A 23,225-nucleotide genomic window follows, 5' to 3' on the forward strand; every position below is an offset into this window, starting at 1 on the left:
AGGCATTTGACTCAGAGCTACAAAAGGCACGCCTCCACCTGTTCAGGATCCAGAATCTACTCCCGAAGGTAGGTGAATGCCTTGAACTCCCTAGGGAACAGAGCAGGGCTCCACATTGCCTACCTTTTTGTAATAGCTCAGTGATGAGAGCACTTGCCCAAAAACTGAGATACCCTCCCTAAGGTCCTCTAAAGCCTGAACAAGATTCATACTTGTGCCCCATGTCTCAGGAACGTACCCTAACCACTAAGTTAATCCGTTGAGAGCTCTACAAAAAAGGGAAGGGCTGCTTTATGGCATGGGGAACATGGGATTCATCAGCAGGGTATCTGAGCCCTTTCTTCAAAGGGCTACAGCCCCTTTTCTTCCCTGACAAAGCTCATGCTCATGGTATCCAGCTGCATGACATCAGGCTCCCTTGAGGTTATATCTACCTTAAAACTAGAGGCATGTTGACACATGCTCTGGGAGTGGGAGGAGTAGCATCCCACACTTCAAAATAGCAGCAGGGGTTCTTTAACTAAAGCTTGTTCAGTGAGCTCCGGTTAAAACGCCCCCACCATTTTGAAGCATGGGGCTGCTGAAGTACACTACTTAGCGTGCACCAGCAGACTTCATTCATCGAGTCTGCTCTGACATGCTGTAATTACAGCACATCAGAACAGTGTCCCTGCACATGTACATGGATGCAATTCCAGTAAACTTTAACAAGAGACCTCAGCTGGCTATTGTGGACTGTATTCCTGTCACAAGCTGTTTGCAAAAGCTACTGAGGAATGTTTCACAAGCCTTGACTCCACAAGTAAAATACAGTAATGACAACCTCTTATGCAGCAGCTGTCCAAGGAATGACAAAACTACTGTATGTCCTGTGTTACCTGGAACATGCACTCCCTGAGATAGTGACACTCCTGCTCAAATGCATATATCAAACTCTTGTGGGTTTCTTAAATAAAATAAAAGCAGTATGAACAGAAGTAAGTTTCAGAGGAAAGTATCGAAAACAATGGACTATGAAAGACAGATTTAAAGAACTTTTTTGTCTGAATAAGAAGTGCTCAGAAAAGTGGATGTACTAATTTGGCAAACAAATGATTAAGAAACAGCAGTAGGGTCACAAGAGTAGTATGCCAATTTAATTCACTTTTTACACTGATAAGATATAATACATTAAAACCTAGAGAGAAAAGATTGGTCATTTTTGTGGATGATCTGTCAAAGGTCAGCTCTGCATGGAACAATGGCCACCTTAAAAAAAATAAAAGATTAATGTATGTAAAGAGTAAGGAATTGCATTTCATGTAAGCCTCAGAATGCAAGATACAAGGCCCAAAGTGCACAACATTTGTCATTCAATTATATTATAGAAATGCTTTCACACTACAGCAATTTTTAAAGCACTCCCAAGGCTTCCAGGTTTCTGTAACAAGGCTTCTATGTAAAAGTTGAAGAATTGCATATATTCAAAGGCTTAGTGGTCCTCTAATTCCTTTTTGATCTCTGAAATGTATAGATGATCTTTCCCGTGTGCTACTTCCATGATACCAATTGCCTGTGAAAAGAAAATAAAGGTGACAGGAATCAGTTGTATGAATAACACTAGGTGAATAGCCATCTCTTCAGGGGTTTGGCATAGCCTGAGGCCTTTTGGGATTTTTGTCCCCATTAAGAACTAGTCTGATTATCATCATTTTATATAATAAAGGTTTTTATTCATACAACACCTTTAAAAAAATTCCACCTAAAGGACCAGTGGTACACAGCTAAGTGAAGGGCAGGAAGCTTGCAAGCAAGTTGAGAAGAGAGGGCACATTTTGGCAGAGGATCCAACCAGCATGGAGGGCAGCTCAGTGTCAACATCTTACCCTCCACATAAGAAAATTGGGTTCCAGACCATTTTCATACTTGAAGGCTTCAACTACCGTGAACCTAGCAGGATTAAACAATGCCTTATTCCAGTAAGACAAGGCTCTTTGGGTGAATCTGATATCCAGTAAGCCACTACACATCAACTTCCTCTAACACTACATCAGAAAGGAAGCAAGTCTCAGTATGACCTAGATGTTCCTATTGCAGTTGGGCCCAGAGGCTCCAATCAGGATCAGGGCCCTGCTGGACTAGGTGCTTTTCAATCATATCCAGAGCCAACCTGAACCTCAGGAGTGTAACATCCAAAACAAATTCAAGCTGTTCCAACTATCAGATGGCATCCAAAATGCCTGAGAGCACTCGTCACACTAACAACACCTGGGCTTTACAATGGGATTTAATGAAGAATGCTCAGAGGCATCTTACCAGCCCCTCACAATCTATGAATCTGAAAGGGGGCAGAAAAACACCAACTTTCAGAAACGGGCAAGGAATGAGGCAAAAATAAAAGGGAGATTGGAGGAGCTTAATGAATAGGACTGTGAGTAGAAGTCGGACAGACAGGTTTAAGAGGTAACCGCCAAGTGCAGGAGCCACCATGAAATAAGGTATTGCAGCATCTTAGAAACTAGCCTTGAATACTTAGTCACCACTGCCTTAAATAAATCAGGACTGCAATGATCCTCACTTTTAACCTCAGCTTCTACCTGATCAGCAACTAGAATTGACCCCAGATTGCCCCTCAAACAAAAAGGATTAAATGTAAAAAAAACCCATGTCTGAGTTGTGGGTAAAGCAATAAAAGTGGACAACTTGTTGGGTTTTCCAGTAAGTCCCAAGATACCACATTTGGGACAGTGTGTTCAACTGTTCATGCAGGCAATTTCTGGAAGAGAGTCATTAGAAAAATATATTTGTATTGGGAAATGGACAGTATCAACAGTTTTACCTATGTGACTATCTGCAACTTGTATGCTGGAACATTTTTTTTGGAAGTTTTTATAACCAAACTTAAGCAGATTCTTGTGGCACCATCACCATGGCAGGGTGACTGCAGGAATGCTAAACTGGAGCTTAATAATGATAAAGAATGCCAAAAGTAGGGAATCCCACTCCAAAGCAATACATCCGGTCACTGAGGTTTAAGAAAGTAAAATGTCTCTTTTCATCCAAGGGGGAGAAAAAAATAAAATTGGGAAGTCTACCACAGGTTAGGGGAGGGGGCATGGAATCAAATTAAAATGGGGAAACGTTTTTTAATGTTATGTTTGCCAAAGCTGACAGCATTCTTGCTGCTTAAAGCAGTGAATATTCAACTCCACTAATAACCACCAATCCAGCCGATAGAAACATGCTTTTAACCACTCTTGCAATATATAAACCACAGACAAAGTGTGTGGTGCTTCCCTGGCAAGGCTACTAAAAAAACAAACCAACAAAAAAAGGATTATCTCATTTTGTCAGCCTCTAAACAAAGTAGGACTGTAGTTTCTTCTCAAGCTGAAGAGGAACACTGACCCAGGGAGGAAAATGCTATAAATGGGGTCTATCTACACAAGACATTTCCTGTGCAGTAGACTAATTAGCTGCATGGTAAACGCTGTGTGTCTACATGTGTGCAAACTAATTTACTTTGCAGCAGGACAGTACTTATAAATAGCTGCAAGTTTTTTTACTCTGCAGCAGCACACGTGTAGACACTGCCCCACTGCTGAGCACCAAGGGTGCTTCAGTGCGGGGGCTGCCTGCTAGCTAGACATATGCTGAAGCACCCTCATACCCCAGCCAGCCCCTCCACAGCATACAGAGCTCAGTTGGAGCAGCCCCAGGCTAGCAGGCTGACCCCTGGAGCCCCTCGCCAGCTAGGGCTGCTCTGACCTAGCTCAACATCCTATGGTCCCAGGCGCACAAGCAGTAAGCCCCAAAGTTTAGTGCTTTGCATTAATATGCCCAAGACATGCCCACATACTGCAGTATTATGAAGTGAGAGTATCCTGAAAGCCCACTGTGAACAGAGCTAGCATTACACAAATGCACTGGAACAGAAGGGTAGAAACTGCACTGTTTCACAGAAAATTAAACAGGCTGAACATTAAGAGTTGCTGCACTAATGCATGCTATGTTTTCTTGTTAAGAAGCAGTTAGTTAGCTTAGTTAAATCACTGAGCAGTTGTTAAATCACTCCAATTACACAATATGATGGAAGTACCTTTTTTAGAGCCTTCATTCCAGCAGTTCTGTTTTCTAGTGCCATGTAGAGCCTCCCTAACTTCAGCCACATGGAGGCAACATTGAGAGAGTATAATGGATAGTGTTTGCTGGAAAAGAAAGATTGGACTTTATCACATCCTGCAAACAGTTTCACAGCCTTTCCCTTAAACCTTACCCAGCTCAATGAGTAAGAAGCTGGCTCATTCTCTTTGCCCTCTTTTGCATCTGCCAACGGTTAGTGCCCATTGTTCATGTGATGGCAACATCTGTCCACTGGGAACTGGACTGAAGCCACTGAATTCATTTCAAGTACCACAGACCTCTGAGCAACTGTCAGATGGCAGGGACTTGCAGTCACTGGATTTAATCTGGCCAGCTAAAAGGGTACCAGACTCTTTATCATTAGCAATGCCCTAGGCCACCCTGTACCTACAGTGCGAGCCACTCTCCTGATTGCAAAAGGCATGATTTTGTCAGCATCTGGGGGAGAGAAAGCATTCACAGAGCATTTATCTTGTGTATTACGACTGCAATTGCAGCACGAGGAAGGTTCAGCAGCTGACCTGGAATGCTAGGCTGTGAGCCAACGGGAGCTAGGCAAGTCATGGGGATGATAAATAGTATTCACCCCCAGAGAAAATGTGCTGGCTCTCTCGCTGTACCACTGCTCCCTGACAGATGATCTCCAACTTCACACTGGCATCAGGTCCAAAGAAAAAGCTTTGCTTGCACTCTTCTAGCTGGAAAGAATCAGGCCTTAAGGTGAGACTTTATGGGGGAGACAGCTGCAGTTCACATGTCTGACCCCAGCATCTACCTAGTGCATAACAAACTAGGTCTCCACTATAAACATAACCTAGGGTGGGCTGGGGGAAACCAGCAAAGATTAGGAGAGCATACTTTTCCTCTCCAAGACAATTTCTGGGTGTTTGTTTTTGTATGCTACACTGCCCCCTGCAAGAGACCTGAGCTAGTACATTCTCCCCAGTTCATGCAGTGGAGGCCAAGGACATTAGGAGTTGATACAGTCAGTCTCAGCAATAGGAGCTAAATTCTACACCAGCTCCCCCTACTGCTCAGTCCACGCTAACCAGCCTTATTTTAACTAGTTGCCATCGCTGGTGTGATGAATCATAGAAAAAAAATCATAGAAAGTAAGGGCTGGATGGGACCTCAGGAGGTCATCTAGTCCAACCCCCTGCTCAAAGCAGGACCAGTCCCAACTAGATCATCCCAGCCAAGGCTTTATCTAGCTGGGTTCTGAAAGCCTCCAAGGATGGAGCTTCCATCACCTCTCTGGATAATCTGCTCCAATGTTTTACTACCCTCTAGTGAAAAAATTAATATCTAACCTAAACTTTCCTTGCTGCAAATTGAGACTTTTGCCCCTTGTTCTGTCACCTGCTACCACTGAGAACATTCTAGCACCATCCTCTTTAGAATCCCCTTTCGGGTAGTTGACTGAGGGGAGATTTAAATAGCAGCCTTCTTGTTTTCTAGGTTAAATAAGCCCAGTTCCTTCATTCTTTCCTCTTGTCTCCCAGCCCCCTCACCATTTTTGTTGCCCTCTGCTGGACTCTCTCCAATTTGTCCACATCCTCCTTTTTTTTTCGCAGGCATCCAAAACTGAACACAGTACTCTAGATGTGGCCTCACCAGTGCTGAATAAAAGGAAATAATCACTTGCCTTGACCTACTGGCAACACATCTACCAATGCAGCCCAGAATGCCATTAGCCTTCTTGGCAACAAGGCACACTGCTGGCTCATAATCAGCTTATTGTCTACTGTAACCTCCAGGTCCTTTTCTGCAAAGCTGTTGCCCAGCCCATCAGCCCCCAGCCTGTACTGGTGCATGGGATTGTTCTGTCCTAAGTGCAGGATTTTGCACTTGTCCTTGTTGAACCTCATGAGATTCCTTCTAGCTCAATCCTCCAATTTGTCTAAGTCATTCTGAATCCTAGCCCTACCCTCCAACCTATCTACTACTCCCCCCAATTTGGTGTCATCTGCAAACTTGCTGAGGGTGCAGCCTATGAAAGTAAACCAATTGGAAGAGTCAAATCCATAATATTATGCATATTAATTACACAACCTGTAGCATTCTGATTCTGAGACATGAATTTCAGAAAGACAAGTGCTGCTAAATAGGGGTGTGCGAAACAGGCTGTATTCAATTCGGATTCAGATTCAGCCCAAAATCGGGGGACAGCGATTCAACTCATTGATTAGGATCACTGCCCCAATTCAATTCAGCCAAATTCAAATCTGAAGATTCAATGCTGATTTGGAGAATCAGCAATTCAGCCATACCTTGAGGTACCAGGCACACAGCTCATGAACAGTGCGATGCTGGGGTGGATGGAGCATCCCACAGGAGCGCAGGGGGGCCCCCACATGCCCCAACCCTGCACGTCCCCAGCTTGGTGATCAGCTGGGGGGGGACCCTGGGTGCCCCCCCAGACCCAGGAGGCACCATTTACTGAGCCAGGGGTCAGGGGGAGGGTCGCCCACACACTCTGTGGCAGACCCAGAAGTGGACCAAAAGTGCTTCTGGTCTACTTCTGGGTCCGCTGCCGAGCGCACTGGGGACCCCCTCCACGTGCTGCCGCGGGACCCTCCATCTGCCCCACCATCACAGCATTCGCAAGCCACCTGGTACCTTAAAGTATGTAGAAAAAACATATAAAGCTGTGTCTATGTCGGATGCTTCCAATTCGATTCGGAGATATTAAAGGGTCTCTTGATTTGATTCAGACTCGGACACCCAGTCAGGCCAAATCTCTGCCAGACTGAATCAGCGACTGACACTTCGCACAGCCCTGCTGCTAAATACCTCAGGCCATGTTTTGATTGCAGTTAAACTGTTCTAAAACAGGATTTGTAATATTTCACTACTAAGCAGTTCATCATGTGTGGTGCATTTATACACTGTGCAATCAGGTAAATGTCTGTCCTTATATTTAAAATACATGAAGGCATTGCATAATTAAAAAGTCAGCCTCAAAATTACCTGTATGGTTTGATAATTTTTTGCCCATAGCGCAATGCACCTTCCCAGTCTTGCATGTAGAGACAGACTCCCATAGCCTGATACATCATATGCAACATGTAAACATTACTGTCTTCAAACACTGAGCCCATTTTGTCCAGGCTAAGCTCACAAACCTCCAGTAATTCACTAGGAGGTACCATGAAGTCAAGGAAAATAAAATGAATAGTCTCTAACTGAATACTGCTGCTATACAGGTAAAGGAGATTCACCTTGTATTTATCCAGTGAAGAATGGACAGAAGTTATTGTCTATGTCAGTGGGTTTCAACCTTTTTTCATTTGCAGACCCCTAAAAAAATTTTGAATTATAAGTATGGGTATTCACACAGTTTTGATTGATCATAGTCATTTTTTGTGCACCCCTTAGACAAAGTCTGTGGAGCCCCCAGGGTCCATGGACCACAGGCTGAAAACTACTGCCCTAGATACAAGTCTACTCTAAAATGGTATTGAGCGGTTCCAAGTCTCAGTGACTCCAGATAAAGTGTGAGGTTTTTTTGCACGACTTCCCCGCTCCTTCTCTCCCTTTCCTTCACCGCCCCCCCCACTTCAGCAAACCCAAACTGGAGATCTTAATGCAGACTTCTTCAGTAAAGTGGCATATTTGGGGGGGCATAAGTGTATAAATTCCCCCAGGCCCTTTCTTCCTGGTCCCTAGGAAAAGGGGAACTACAGAGTTTATTTGGCCCAGAGGAGGTGCAACTCAGTAGCCTGTTTCACTTAGCCCCACAAATGCTTCAGTATTCTCCACATCAAAATGTCTCATGGCAATGCTCTGCAGTGAATGGCAAGAGTTACTTTTTCCTTCTGCCTCCAAATGATCAGCAAACCAAAAAGCTGTACTGCTACTGGACTCAAACCTGATTTACAGAGACACCTTGTTGTTGAAGTATAATACTCAAAAGGCAACAAGGTCTGAACAAATAATGTGTAATCATTTCAAAACTAGATGAATCCTGAGGATTTAGTGTTGAGAGTTCAGCTATCCCTAACACTTCAGGAGCTGTGACTATCCATATTAGGCTAAAATCTTGGCATTCATGAACTCCAAAACACCAACTGATTTCAGTGGAGCCAGGACTTCACCCCAACTCTTTACTCTTCATACTAACTGGCACTGCAAATGTCTGTACTAAGCAGTAAGGATGCTGGATTAAATCCAAACTCAAGAACTCCAGAGATTTTATCAATCCAAGCTCTGTGAAGGACTTGCAATTTCACTTCTCTGTGCTTCAGTTTATGCAAGGAATAAGGCAGCATTTCAGGCACTTTGAAGATTAGTTAATTTTTACAGCATTTGGAAGGGCTCAGGAAGTGCCCGTATATTACACATATGCACCCACACACTCACCCCTGCCAAGCATTCCAAAGGTAATTTTCTTAATTAAAAAATAAAAACCATGAGTGCCTCCATCCAGTAACATTAAACAAGCCTTTTTCCTCCCAGCACAACTCTTTTTGGTTTATCAGCTAGCTCTGTTTTTTTCTCCTCCTTTTGTATAGTCTGACCAGTTCCTCCTTAATGTAATTGTTAGTCAGCTTACATTTGAACCCAATCTGTGCTCCTGTCACACAGTGGCATCAAGGTCACCAAGCAGCTCAGGTGGATGGTTAATCTGCTCAAACAATATTTTTTGTTATACTTCATGTTTCTATTACATGGGCATCCACAGGCTCCCATAACAACTAAGGAATAGCTCTGCTAGGTGCCATGCAACACATCTAAAGACACAATGCCTGTCCTGAAGAATTTACAATTTAATTATCAGTGGAAACAGATTTCTATGGGTCCTACTTATCTCGCCCACTGCTAAGCCAGACTCAGCATGTAACGAGGCATACAGAGATCAGCTTTATTTTTACTGGCTCCAATGTGCTCACACCTGCTGCTCCACAGAGATGCTGCTGTCCCTCTGTGTTGCACCAGCACTGTTCCCACTCCCTCCCCACTTCCTATAAACATGTTTATCATCAAAATTCTATCTTCAGTCATTACCCCTTCACATTATGCAGCCCGAATCTAATTTAGGTGAGGTCAACTGGAAAGGCATGTCAACTAGAAAGACACACTAACATCAGCTGTGGGCCCCTGCTCCCCCTGCATCCACGGACTGCTGTTTTAAGTGCCCAGACAGTATTCCAAAGGGCCAAACTGCTGCAATATAGGCAGGGAAACCAGAGGACTAAATGCAGACCTCATGTAAATGGGCATAAAAAAGTCACCCAGGGCTTAGGCTGGTGCAGATATTATGATCTATAACAGGGACTGATAGACTCACCATGAACATCAAATAAAGGAAACTTCTGTGGTTAGTAATTTGCCTCAATGACTTGGCTACAGGCCTAAAACACAGCTGCCTACTGCACCGACCCTTATCTTTAGGCCAACAATATTTGGCTTCTTTTAAATATGCTCTCATTAACCTTATTAACCACTTCAACACATTTTAAAGATCCAGTTTGGTCTCAGCACCACCTCAGTTCTTTATTTTTCGACTAAGGGCTTAAAAAGTGCTAAAATATAGATTAGCCAAAAGCCCAGCCAGCTCTGGGGTGTGCTGAATCGATCTTTATACTTTCTATCCGTTACAATGTGCCTGAACCAAGACAGGAACTATACCACTCTAAAAGAGAAATAAGCATCCTTTAGCACAACACTATTCATACAGACGAAGTGCAGCAATACAATACCCTGACAGTCTCTCTCTTACACATACACCCCCCACCCCACCACTTTCTTGCCCCAACCCTGCCAAAGAAAGGAAGTTTCAATTTCTTACAGAAACAAAAAGGAGAACAAGTCAGTCTAGTTTCTAAATACTTATAAAAACTCCCCCAAGAAGCTTCCAAGCAAACAAGTACCCTGACATCAAATATTTAAGAATTACAAGGCAAGGCAGAAATGGCAAGATTGAGACAAGGCAAGGAAAAGGATATATTTATAGTGTTTGACCCTCCTGAACTTTTCAATCACATTTCTGGCATATCTGATCATGTCCTGTACAACTTCTGCTGATGGAGGATCACTCAGTTTGCGGATCTCCAGTTTTTCTTTATCCTTAAAGAAACAGAGAAGAGTTAAAAATGCAATCCCAAGGCTTACCAACAAAAGCACACAAATACATAGGGGTTCAAAAACCATTACAGTGAACTCAAAGGCATGGATGGGATCCTGGCTCCCCCAGAAAGAATCACTGATATCTCCAGACAGAAAAAATATATAACAGGTAAATGATACACCTCCAATTTTTCCATAAAACTTTAGTTGGAATGCACTGAGCTTCCAAATTTCTAGACAATGACTATCTGCAAAAGCCATTCCAAGGTGTTTTACAAATGCTGATTGTATGAGCTGATTGCAACTAGGGTAGGATTTTCAGCTTGGAACCAACTAGCAGCTTCTCATGCCACTGAGAAGAAACAAGCAGACCTGTTTAGCGAGACCTCTTCCTCCACCAGAGAAGGCAGTGCTCTCATGACAGAGTTACTCAGAAGCTCAGACAGTTTGATAGCTTACTATCTGAGTGCTCAGACAGTACTGGACAACAAGCATCTCATTAATCCCAATATGCACTGGTCTAACCAACAACACAGGAAGCATTTCATAAGTTGATGTGGCAGAATGGTTTTCCCAGAATCACTTGTGATTTGGGGGTCTGCTACACCCCACAAGACAGAAAACCATTCTATGAAGTCAGTATTTCTGTAATGGTCTTCTCACCTACTACAGACACATCCTAATGGGTCACATCTTTGCATCAATGGGCAACTGCCCATTTGCCTCCTCAGGAAGGCCATGGGATATCCTAAATTAAGGAGGAGAAAGAATCAACATTTGGAAGTTAGGATGCTTTCTACAGAACTTCCAGAAGCTCTTAAATTACTACCCTGTAATGCTGTTTCCTATTGTAAACTCCAGTTTACTCGTCAGTATGAATGACTAGTGTCAGATGTCTCTTGAGCCTAGATAAATATATATATTTTTAAAAAGGACAGAGACTGTCTAGCATTGTGTGCATTACAGTCTGCAAACTAACAGAGCAAAGAGTCATGAGATCTACTGCACACAGTGCAACCTACATAAAAGAATCACTCAAAACTTCAAAAAAATTGGATTAAGCTTCTTTCAGTTCATCTTTCCTATCATTTAAAATTAGAGCTATAAGGAAAAATTCTGCTTTTGGTTATACTAGAGAGATTTCATGGCTCTTAAAGCCATAAGAAACCATAATTATCATCTAGTCTCACCTACTGCACAAAGCTGAACATAGAATTTCAAACTCTCCAATCTCAGTGTTTTCAAATGAGACAGCACAGGCCATATCTATGGTTCCCCATCTACTTGATCAACTGATCTGGAATCTCCCTCCTGTCAATAATCCCTAGTTTTGCAGGATTGTTGTAATACACATTTGTAAAGTGCCCTGCACAACAGTACTTGGGGTGCTCCTCCAGTCACTAAAGTAATTCTTCACGTTTTCAAAATTTTCACTCGTTATTGAAGTTAATTATCTAAATCCCCAAACTAAAAACCCTGACACTCTAGGGTCCATCAAGAAATTTAACTCAATGGAAAATAGATCCCATTCTATATTCCACTTTCCCTTCAGATTTACAGAAAAAAGGGCATCTCCACAAGTTCAGTTGCAAGAGGCTGATTTTCTGCTGTTCCGCTCCAGCCACTATTACATTAATAAACTGGACTGAAAGCTATTGCGATTTGGAAGTGATCATTTGCAGCATAAGCCCCAATTTATTGAAGAACTTTGTCCCATCATGTGCCAATTTTTTCATGCTGGCTACTAGCAAGGGTGTACAGTTCTAAGTGGGAGATAACCTGAAGGGCCAAAATGACAGGTTATTTCATGACAGGTACACTGCTGAGGTGCAACACCAGCTCCAGTGATATCCACAGGCAAAACTCAATGACTTTGATGAAGCCAAGATTTTTACATTTCAGGAAACACAGTTTAAGTGTCATGGAGCTGCTGCAAGCTCTGGAGGATACTATTCACTTCAAGGATCCTATATCCTAGGTGCACCTAACCTTGCAATTAATGCAAACTGATAAACTGTGGAGTACTTTGAGCCAGAGTACACTGCTCCTAGGTGCAGTGTCTACATGTGTGCCTGGGACAGCAGATTTTGAGCCAGGGTGGAGCAGGCCTGGGCTGGCAGCAGGCTGAAGAGGGTCAGCAGGGAAAAGGTGGCTGGGGCACGAGAGCACCAAATGTGCAGAACTATGTGGCTAGGTGGCAGGCATAGATTTGGCCCCATGCTTCCTGGGCTGACTGGGTGCAATTATCACACACAGTCACCATCTACACACACGTCTGATGACAGTGAATTACTCTGCCATAAGATAGTACCGTCCCTGACAATAATATCTTAGGGCAGAGTTAATTAGTATACTGTGCTCTAATACTGGTGCACTTGTAGACAACAATGCTTTACTGCAGAGCTAATTAGTCTACTTAACAGTAAACTACATGTGTAGCTGCATGTACACAGCAGCTTCTAAGCAATCTCCTAAGCAAAATAAATAAATAAAAAGACAGGCTGGTTGTTTAGCTAAGCAGGAGACTGGAGATCAGATGGATTGAACAGCCTCAAAGGAGGTGCCATCTAAAGCATGAGGGAGAAATGGTTGAGATGACAGAAATATTCCAGGTGGACAATACGAATAGGAGGGAGAGCAGCTGATAAAATGTTCATACCTACCTGGATCCCCATGTGGAAATTGTCTGACAAACAGTAAAACAAGCACGGGCATTTTAAAATATGGCATTTACCTAAACTATTTTTATTGTAAACAAATCATATTTTACTTTACAGGAGGCTGTCTCATCATTATATTCCATGACAGATAGGTGTGGAACAGAGCTATGCAATACATTTATTTTTGTGCTGTTACACAGGAAAAAATAAGCCATGTCAACAGGCTGGGATAGCTAGTCAGTACAAATAATCCTCAGGATGCACTCTTTAGTATCAAAGGCCCTTGGCAGACGTTACACTTAAGATGCAATTAACCAGCTAATTGTGTCTTAAATAGTAATCAGGCCACACATTCAGGCAACTAATGGCACAATAAAACAAGAAATAAGCCACAAAATTATTCCACAAAATGTGTAAGAGTATTGTGGATGGTTTCCATCACGCCCTGAATTGGACATGTGGCAGAAGGACCAATCTGGCGTCTCAGCTGGCCCCAGTGTGGGCCACACAGACCACACCAGTGCTCAAACCAGCCCCAATAAGTTTCAACAGCCAGCTGACCATCAGCTGATTGTTGGGCACCAGCTTTCAATTTCCTGAGGCAGAGGGAGTCCAGGATCATGATCCTAGGTTCCCCCTTCACTGGCAAGTATGGCATAATTTGGAACTGACCACAATCCCAATATTGCACATCTTGCCATGCATCTGTGGCATGGGAGGAGGCATGACTGTTGGGACTAAGGATCACAGCCTATTGTGCCTTTAAATGAGCAGGCAAAAGATAGACATCCGCAGGTTTAGGATTAAGCCCTAAACTCCTACAGAACCCTCCTGGTACTTCTGGGGTAACAGAAGAAAAAAAAAAAAATGAATCATTCAGCGACTTTACTGGTATCATCAAGTGCACTGGGACTTCTTGAATTTCTATTGTTACGTTCTGGAACACCTCTAAATGATCCAATGAACACAAGCCAGTTTTGCAATTCTGGGGGAAAAAGGAAAGAATCCTGAATTTGGCATAAAACCTATTTTTGTATTTAAACTCCCATCAATGGAGATAACTGATGGAATGGCCTAGGTCTAAAAGTCTGTATTTTTACTTTGCACTTTACCTAAACTCCTTAAACTAAATACTTACCAGGATATTCCATTACATTATCGTTCATAGTTACAGTAGAGAAAAATGATATGGAAAAGCTTTTATAAGAAACACACTACTACATTCCAATTCATCCCATAGAAAACAAGCCTATGGTATACGACTAGCTTATGAGGAAAATACTTCTTTACTTTTGTTGTATTACCTTTTCTTTAGTTGTACACTCCCTGCAGTCACAGGTAAAGAAATAGGAGTCTCTTAAACGGTCATTTCTATCTTCTGTGGGGTATAACAGATCAATATAACTGGTAAAAACCTAGAAGAAAACCATTCTAATTAATCAAAATGTTTGTACAATACACCCACCACATATGAATGCACAGACATTATCCATTTACATAGAATTAATACTCAATGTGATTAAACTGTCATATGCTTCTACATTTTGCCATATCCCTGTTACTGCATCACCTGCCACCTAATCAATTTCCTTTGAACTAATTCTTACATTCAGCATCTGTTGGCAGCCTCAAACCTTTGCCCCTTTATAAATGCAGTCAGCCAAAGGAATGCTTCTTCCTTCTACCAAAAGCAAAATTTCCTCCAACAATGAATGAGACTGAGATCCAAGGTAGGCAACAATCTAATGTATAGAAGAGAAAGCTCTTCAAATATGTCACAGTTTTAAGAGTGACATCTCAGGCCTCTGCTAGATTAGAATGGTTAGTTATTTTGGTTCCCAGCTTCTGATACCTCAAATCAGCCTTAATTTCAGAGGCTTGGGGCTCAATACTTCCTGGGGAAAAAAGAAAAAAAAACAAAACAGGACTTAAGTTGGGCACCCAAATATTCCCTAACAACTTTCTAAGTTTTAAAGCAGAAGTGTCAAAACTTATGGCCTGTAGGCTGTCGGTGGGCCATGGAGCATAGGGGCCTGATCACCAGTGGTCCTGGTGAATATGGCCCATGGCAGGAGGCTGGCAAGCAAGGGCTGTGCAACACAGAAGTCCACTGCAGTGGGCTCTACAGCCCAGTCCAGCCCAGAAGTAGCCCGCTCTAGTCCAGATGATTACAGTGATTTTGACACTCCTGGTTTAAGGCAAGAATCCTTTTAAAAAAAGAGATCCCTTCTCTCCTGAAGAGACATTGGGCCTATCCCACCTATTATGCATTTAAGTCGACTTAAATAGATTCTATTTAACCCTGTTCAAGTCCTGAATATCTACTAATATATCTACTTTTATAACATATCATCATTATCTGACACTCAAAACTGGGTGGGTCACAAGAAAGCAGCAAGGAGGAAGAAGATCCATTCACCTTTAGCATGAACTGATTTTTGGGAACATGGGTAGCGTGTTAAAACTAAGTCCACTTATGCACCAAACTGTTGGAATAGAACCTGGCTCCCAGAACTTCAATTCTAGAAAGGGTGACTATTAGCCTAAAAAGGCTATGATTTTTTTTTTTGAGTACTGTACAGAAAAGTATTTTTTTGTTACCGTACTCCTGCAAACAAACTGTTCCATCTTTTAAAAAGGTATCTCCCCAAGAAGCATATAATTACACAACAGTGGACTACTTTACAGCCACCACTGCACTGAAACAAATTCATTACAATATTCTCATTTATAATTAAGTCTGAACTGCTGCACTCAATCTGATCCATTCTTTGCTGTGCCTTTGAACACCACAGTCAATTTCATTTATTATTTATGCTTGTCTTTATTCTGTATTGATGCTCAATTTTCCCCCCGGCACAAAACACACAAAAAATAGGAACTGGACTTTACACAATAGAAACTAACAATTTTCTGATGCAATAGCAAGAATAAACCAGAAGATGGGGACACAGGCCACGTGACTGTTTTGCACAAGGAAAATCATTTATTCCTATTCAGTCCTTGTCAACACACAGCAAGTTTTTTATATGTTAGAAGAACAACTCTGAAATATGCTAACATTTTGTTTTGGGGAATTTTCTACCAACAGTTTATTAGTATTTCTGCAAAAATCAGAGTTCAGCCAAGTAACATGTCAAGAAACGTGTTAAATTTTGACTTCAGACAGCAAGCCCAGTTGAGAGATAAGTTTATCCACAATCTCATGTTAAATTACCAGCTTTTAACTGTCTCATGCGAATTAACAAAACTGGGTTGCAGCATTGTTTAATCCTTTAACATCAGCCTACGACCATATCCCCTACTCTCAGAAAGGAGCCACACACCTGCCCCATTTATTCAGGTGAGAAACGGTCCACCACTTCAAATCATTTAATCCCAAAAGCTTTCCTCCTTTTACTGGCTGAAATCTCATTTTATATGCTTAGTAATCACAACCAAAATTAATATTGAACTCAATTTAAACAGGTTAGCCTTTACCATTCAAGTGTTATTAACAGGGAAGTAATTGTAAAATCCTACACAAAACACATCATCTAAATATATAAGACCCTGTTGTTGTCACATACAGTTATGACAGACCAGCTCTCCCCAGTTCTGGCCAAGTCAAACTGGAGATAATCGTGCTTTTTGCTGGTCAAGACATACTAGTGAAGATCACTGACTGAGACTCAGACATGCTGGATGTAACCTAACAGGCCTTATTCTGGTTAAGGAAAATACATTCAGCCCTTTACTGGAAGTCTGGTCCCACCTCCAGTCAAAGGGATCATAACAATCTGGGGTCATGCAAGGCTGTATTTTATCCAAACTGGCAGGGATGTATTCCATATTATGTGGATCATCTTCCCAGACAGAAATTGTTCCCCCGTTTTACGTTGCCGCCTCCTGCATACTTCAACAACATTACTGTAGTACTGTTGTAATGGAAGTTATAGAAATAATAATAGCTTGCATATATTCAGATTCATTTCAGTTGGAGACTTCAATGCAACAGGCAAATAATCAACAAATTAAGCCACAAAACAACCTTGAGGGGTTGTTATTCTGCCCAGGTTACAAACTGGCAAACTGAGGCACAAAGGAACCATATCAAAGTGATGAACTGGTATCAGAAATTGAATTCCAGTTTCCCCTGCTCTTCTCCCAAAATTATGCTGCCTTGCAGGATCACATCTCACCCACCCTGAACGTTTAAGTGAGCATTTTCAGAACCGTCACTCACCTTTAAATGGAGTGAACATGAAAAGCTGGATTCCCTGCCATGCAGTGGCGCATGCACAATACTGCAAATAAAATACTCATATAAAATGGATTTACCTCATCCCCAGGTTCAATCTCTTGGACAGCCCTGACTTCAGCCAAGGTCCCTTTATATGTTACAATTACATTTGGACAACAACTGTGATTCATCAACGCAACACTGTAAAAAGCAACAACAACAAAAAAGCCAGACTTACTTCTTCTCAAAGAAACAGACCAAAAGTTAAGCAACACTTCAGCAGACAAACAAGCTTCAAAGCTCAATCATCTTATTTCAGATGTTTTTATTCCAGGGTTTAATATGAATGTAACATCGGCAAAGGCTACAGAATTGCTATTTTAATATTTACACAAGAGCAATGCCAATAGGATCAGACAAACTGGTCCTCTGACCTCCCAACTCTTATTATACAGCATGCTGATTCTTGGTTCCTGCTATGCAGACAGGTCTGTAATTGAGTGGGCACATCTAAACATGCTGCTATGGAGCCACTGTTACTTTTCGAAGTACTAAAAGATGGTATAGTAACAGCCGGTACTGCACACAGTTATTTTTAGGCACTACATTGCCCTAGCAACAAGCTAAAATGGTGGAGTGCATCGCTACAGCAACATAGCTGTGGCATCATGGGGTCTGCCTGCTGACGCTACGTTGTGTTGCTACGGCAAAGGAGCATTACGTGTAGACACGTCCAGTGACATGCATACAAGGACTGCTCCTGTTCACATTAAAGAAAGTGGCAAATCAACCAGTGGGAAGTAAAGCATACTTGGTGAGTGTCTGGGGATCTTTTTGGAAGGAAAGCCTTTTAAGTATATAATTAAGTATTACTGTAAGGACACATAGATAAACTTGGGAAACAAGACAGTTAGTTGCTTGTACTACTGAGATCTGGGGTAATAGTCCAATTAACTTTAATGAGCACAAAAGCACGCTACAAATTTACCACGAGTTAAGTTTAAAACTGAGGAATTAGTTGTTTCTTCTTGTAGAAGAAGGAAAAAGCTTACCTGCTGGGAGAAAAGTACCTCCTCCTTAACACTGGGCTATGACAATGTGTGTGTGTTTTATTACATATATTATCTAACTTACTTTCTTTATCCCCAAAGCAAATATATAATTGCTTCTGGTCAGAACAAAGAAAAATTCACAGACTTGCTGAGCAGCTAAACACGGAAGTGATGGTGTTGAAGATGAGAGTTGTGAAACAACACTCAGGAGATCTTTTTCTCTGCTCCGCAATGGAGTAATGGGAGCAGGGCTCAGCACTGCCTTCAGTATAGGACTTATAATGAACAGATGCCTACAGCAGTTTTCTTTGCTACAGGATGAGAGTGACCCAGGTGGAATCTGCACAGCCCTTGTTTGCTGCCAAGGGCCATATTCACCAGGACCACTGGTGATCAGGCCCCGAAGCTCCATGGTACCTTTCTTCCTCTTCAGCACTAGAGAGAGCTGTCTGCTCTCTTCCATGAGCAACTCTACTAGCTCTAGTTTATATGCAGAGCTGACAGAGTTTGTGCATTTTTTCTACTGGTGTAGCAACAAAATATATCATGTTAAAACATCTGAGAGGGTAGAGGAATTTATAAAAAAAACCTGAGGGGCATAATGCTGAGCAAGAACTCATCACTTGTTCAGAGAGCACCAGGTGAGGACACACAGACTGAAGAACAGGGATGAATGTGAGGTGAGAACACACATGGGGGGTGGGGAAATGTCACCTCTGGAACTCTTTGCACTTTTTATGCAGCCAACAAAAGCAGTGGAAACAGGGAGAGATTACTAAAGAGGAGTATGCCTCCTCAGCTCACAGTTGTAGGGAAGCAGTTAGAAAGGCCAGAGCTATCGATATCATTGCACAGCCGCTGGCAAGAATATTTGCGCACTCGTGGCACGTGGGCCAAGTCCCGGAGGACTGGAAAAGGGCCATTGAGGTCCCTATTTTCAAGAAGGGGAGGAAGGAGGATCCAGGCAACTATAGGCCAGTCAGTCTCACCTCCATCCTTGGCAAAGTCTTTGAAAAGATTATTAAGGCTCATATATGTGAGAGCCCAGCAGGAAAAATTATGCTGAGGGGAAACCAGCACAGGTTCATAGTGGGTAGATCATGCCCGACTAATCTAGTCTTTTTTTATGACCAGGTTACAAAACACCTCGACACAGGAGTAGGGGTTGATATCGTTTACTTAGACTTTAGGAAGGCCTTCGATATGGTATCCCACCCCATATGGGTGAACAAATTAAAAGGCTGTGACTTGAATGATTACACAGTCCAGTGGATGGCAAATTGACTAGAGGGTCATACCCAGAGAGTGGCAGTAGATGGGTCGGTATTGACCTGGAAGGGAGTGGGTAGTGGGGTCCCAGAGGGCTCAGTCCTTGGACTGACGCTCTTCAACGTCTTCATCAGTGACTTGGACAAGGGAGTGAAGTGTACTCTATCCAAGTTTGCGGATGATACAAAACTGTGGGGAGAAGTGGACGCACTGGAGGGCAGGGAACAACTACAGGCAGACCTGGACAGGTTGGACAAATGGGCAGAAAACAATAGAATGCGATTTAACAAGGAGAAATGCAAAGTGCTGCACTTAGGGAGGAAAAATGTCCAGCACACCTACTGCCTAGGAAATGACCTGCTCGGTAGCACAGAAGCGGAAAGGGATCTTGGAGTCCTAGTGGACTCCCAGATGAACATGAGTCGTCAGTGTGACGAAGTCATCAGAAAAGCTAACTGCACTTTATCATGCATCAGCAGATGCATGACAAACAGAACCAAGGAGGTGATACTTCCCCTCTATCGGACGCTGGTCAGACCACAGTTGGAGTACTGTGCAGTTTTGGGCACCACACTTCAAAAGGGATGTGGATAGGCTGGAGAGCGTCCAGAGGAGGGCCACTTGCATGGTTAAAGGCTTGCAGGTCAAGCCCTCCAAGGAGAGACTAAGGCACCTGGACCTCTTCAGCCTCCGCAAGAGAAGGATGAGGCGACCTTGTGCCTGCCTATAAATTCATCATGGGGGCGCAGAAGGGAATTGGTGAGGCTCTACTCACTGAGGTGTCCCTGGGGGTTACAAGAAATAATGGCCATAAGCTAGCAGAGAGCAGATTTAGACTGGACATTAGGAGGAACTTCTTCACAGTTAGAGTGGCCAAGGTCTGGAATGGGATCCCAAGGGAGGTGGTGCTCTCCCCTACCCTAGGGGTCTTCAAGAGGAGGTTGGATGGGCATCTGGCTGGGGGCATCTGAACCGAGCACTTTCCTGTCTATGCAGGGGGTGGCACTCGATGATCTATTGAGGTTCCTTCCAACCCTAGCATCTATGAATCTATGAAACACCTAATGCCTTTGCAGAAGATTTAAAAGACAAAAAACCCCCACAACTTTGACACGCAGCAGAAAGCTTGGGGGTCAAGGGCACAAGATTTCCTCCCACTCCCATGTGGCAACCAACAAAGCCCAGAAGCATGAGAAATACACATAGCTATGCTTCGGTTCTGCTATGCCCGTGTCATCCCTGACCAGTAGCTGTCCAACCTTGTTGAACATCTCCAGTGGTGGAAAGTCCACAACTTCCTTCAGCAATCTATTCCACTGCCTCACTGTTTCATAGATTCTAGGGTCGGAAGGGACCTCAGTGGGCCATCTAGTCTGACCCCCTGCTCCTGGCAGGCAACAAAAGCGTCACCAAACCTGGGATCATGTGATCCCAGCCAGGTGCCTGTCCAGTCTCCTCTTGAAAACCTCCAAGGATGTGGCAAGCACCATTCCAGATCCTGGCAAACCTGACCGTGAAGAAGTTTTTTCTAATGTCCAGTCTAAACCTACTCTCCAATAGCTTATGGCCATTTCATAGGCATTTGGGCTGGAAGGGACCCTGGAGGATCATTGAGTCCAGCCCTCTGCCCGAGGGGCAGGAAGTCAGCTAGAGTCATAGGATCCCAGCAAGACAAACATCCAAGTATGTCTTGAAGGTGTTCAAAGTGAGTGCTTGAATCACCTCTGGCGGCAGTCTATTCCAGACCTTGGGGGCTCGGACAGTAAAGTTCTTTCTTATGTCCAGCCTGAATCGGTTGTGGACTAGTTTGTGACAGTTCCATCTTGTCATCCCTTGGGGCACTCTGGTGAATAGTCATTCTGCCAGATCCTGGTGAGCACCCCGATAAACTTATAGGTGGCCACCAGATCACCCCTGAACCTGCACTTTTCCAAGCTGAAGAGTCTTGTCATAAGGTCTGTTTTGCTGACCTCTGATCATGCACATGGCTGTCCTCTGCACCCTCTCAAGCTTCTCCACATCCTTTTTGAATTGTGGAGCCCAAAACTGGATGCAGTACTCCAGCTGCGGCCTCACCAAGGCCGAGTACAACAGGAAACGAGATTGGTCAAGCAAGACCTACCCACAACAAACCCATGCTCTCTATCCCTCAGGATATTACCATCAGCTAGTCTGTTAACGATGGCCTCTTTCATAATCTTTTCCAAGACCTTCCCCAGGGTAGAGGTCAGGCTGATGGGCCTGTAGTTTGACGGATCTACTTTCCTCCCTTTCTTGAAGATAGGCACCACACTGGCCTTCTTCCAGTCTTTGGGCACTTCACCAGAGCACCAGGAGTTCTCAAAGATCCACGCCACGGGCTGAGCTATGATGCCTGCCAGCTCCTTGAATTGTTCATTGTTCCTCGTTGTTCCAGGGGGTTCCTGGTAAACAGATCATCGCACATTTCATGTTGCTCTCCCCTTATGAATTTATATGCCGCCACAAGGTCTCCTTCTCAGCCTTCTCTTGGACAGGCTGAAGAGAGATCTCTTAGCCTTTCCTCATAGGGCCTTCCCTGCACACCTCCAAATCAGACGAGTGGCTCTTCTTTGGACCCTCTCCAGGTTGTCCGCATCCTGCTTGAACTGCGGCATCCAGAACTGGACACAGTACTCCAGCTGTGGCCTGACCAGTGCCACGTAGAGAGGGAGAATCACCTCCCTGAACCTGTTTGTTCTAACAGTGAAGAACTTTTTCCCAATATCCAGTCTAAACCTACTTTTGCTCCACCCTTGGTATGGATGCAGCTACTCCGACAGGGGAGGACTGTCGTCAGCTTTGGACCTGAACACAGACACACATTAACACCAGGGTATATTACACCTGCATCTAGATGGGATACCACCAGCTGTTCCAGAGTAAGTGCTCAGAGTAGGCACCATTATTACATCAGTCATCTGCAAAGACCACTGATTAGCAAATTACTAGTTCGTATGAATCTTGGATTTTAGTTCACAACCTGAGTTTTACGGCTTCAAAACAAACTCATAGTGCAACTGAGATGAACCCATTAGGTTTTAAACAACACTGTATGAAATCATAAAACTACCATATTTGCTCAAATATAAGAGGACCTTAAATATAAGTCAATCCCCCAATAATTAGATTCTATGTATTAAAAATGTATATAGTTGTTATAAATTCTCCAGGTACAGAATTTAATTATTGGAGGTTTGTTCTGAATTTGTCCCACTCCCACTGCTAAAGCAGGGAAATTTAAAAAAAAAAAGGGGGGGGGCAGGTAGCCTCCTTGTCCTCTGCCCCCACAATTTCTTCTGCCTGAAGCCCCTTCCCCACCTTACTGTCAGACCCTGCTCTCCCCGAGCAAATGAAAAAGTGAGGGGCAAACCTGAAAACACTGACTTTGAAATAAGCATACCTGCGGTAATTTGCATAAAGGCAAACTACTACAAGTACCTACAGACTAAGTCTGTCCAGAATTGATGCATTTTACCTTTTTGCAAACTTTTAAGCAGCACTTGTGTACCTACTTATGCATAGTACAAACTATGCACGATATTAGTCCAAAGCCAAAAGTCTCATGATTTATCATACAGTTCAGTGGGCTGGGCCTCAGCAGAATCAACAGCCTTTCAAGCCTTTATAATCCCACAGCCCAGCACTGCTCACTATGTGCATACATTCCAGATACCCCCACAAGGGATCCATGTGCTAATTAGCCCCTCACTCATAAATAGAACCAGATGTTGTTGTCATGAGTCCTGGGATCCTCCAAAAATTTACATGCAGATGAGGCGTGGGATCACCTGGTCCAGCTCTAACTCACGG

General features: G+C 43.3%; 1 protein-coding gene across 1 annotated transcript in view; it reads right to left on the minus strand.

Moving 5' to 3' along the window:
- Positions 1 to 1,109: 1,109 nt before the first annotated feature.
- Positions 1,110 to 23,225, minus strand: part of SMYD2 (SET and MYND domain containing 2) — a 47,956-nt gene continuing 25,840 nt past the window's right edge. Inside the window, exons 7-12 of the mRNA XM_090049041.1 lie at positions 17,172 to 17,274; positions 14,156 to 14,266; positions 10,071 to 10,191; positions 7,093 to 7,267; positions 4,079 to 4,187; positions 1,110 to 1,552 (exon numbers count right to left, since the gene is read on the minus strand). Of these exons, the coding sequence (XP_089905167.1) occupies positions 1,472 to 1,552; positions 4,079 to 4,187; positions 7,093 to 7,267; positions 10,071 to 10,191; positions 14,156 to 14,266; positions 17,172 to 17,274 (700 nt within the window). The 3' untranslated portion in view covers positions 1,110 to 1,471. The remainder of the gene's footprint in view (positions 1,553 to 4,078; positions 4,188 to 7,092; positions 7,268 to 10,070; positions 10,192 to 14,155; positions 14,267 to 17,171; positions 17,275 to 23,225) is intronic.

Source organism: Crocodylus siamensis, chromosome 1 (genome assembly GCF_052110815.1).
Source record: "Crocodylus siamensis isolate JL-2025a chromosome 1, ASM5211081v1, whole genome shotgun sequence".
NCBI lineage: Eukaryota > Metazoa > Chordata > Crocodylia > Crocodylidae > Crocodylus > Crocodylus siamensis.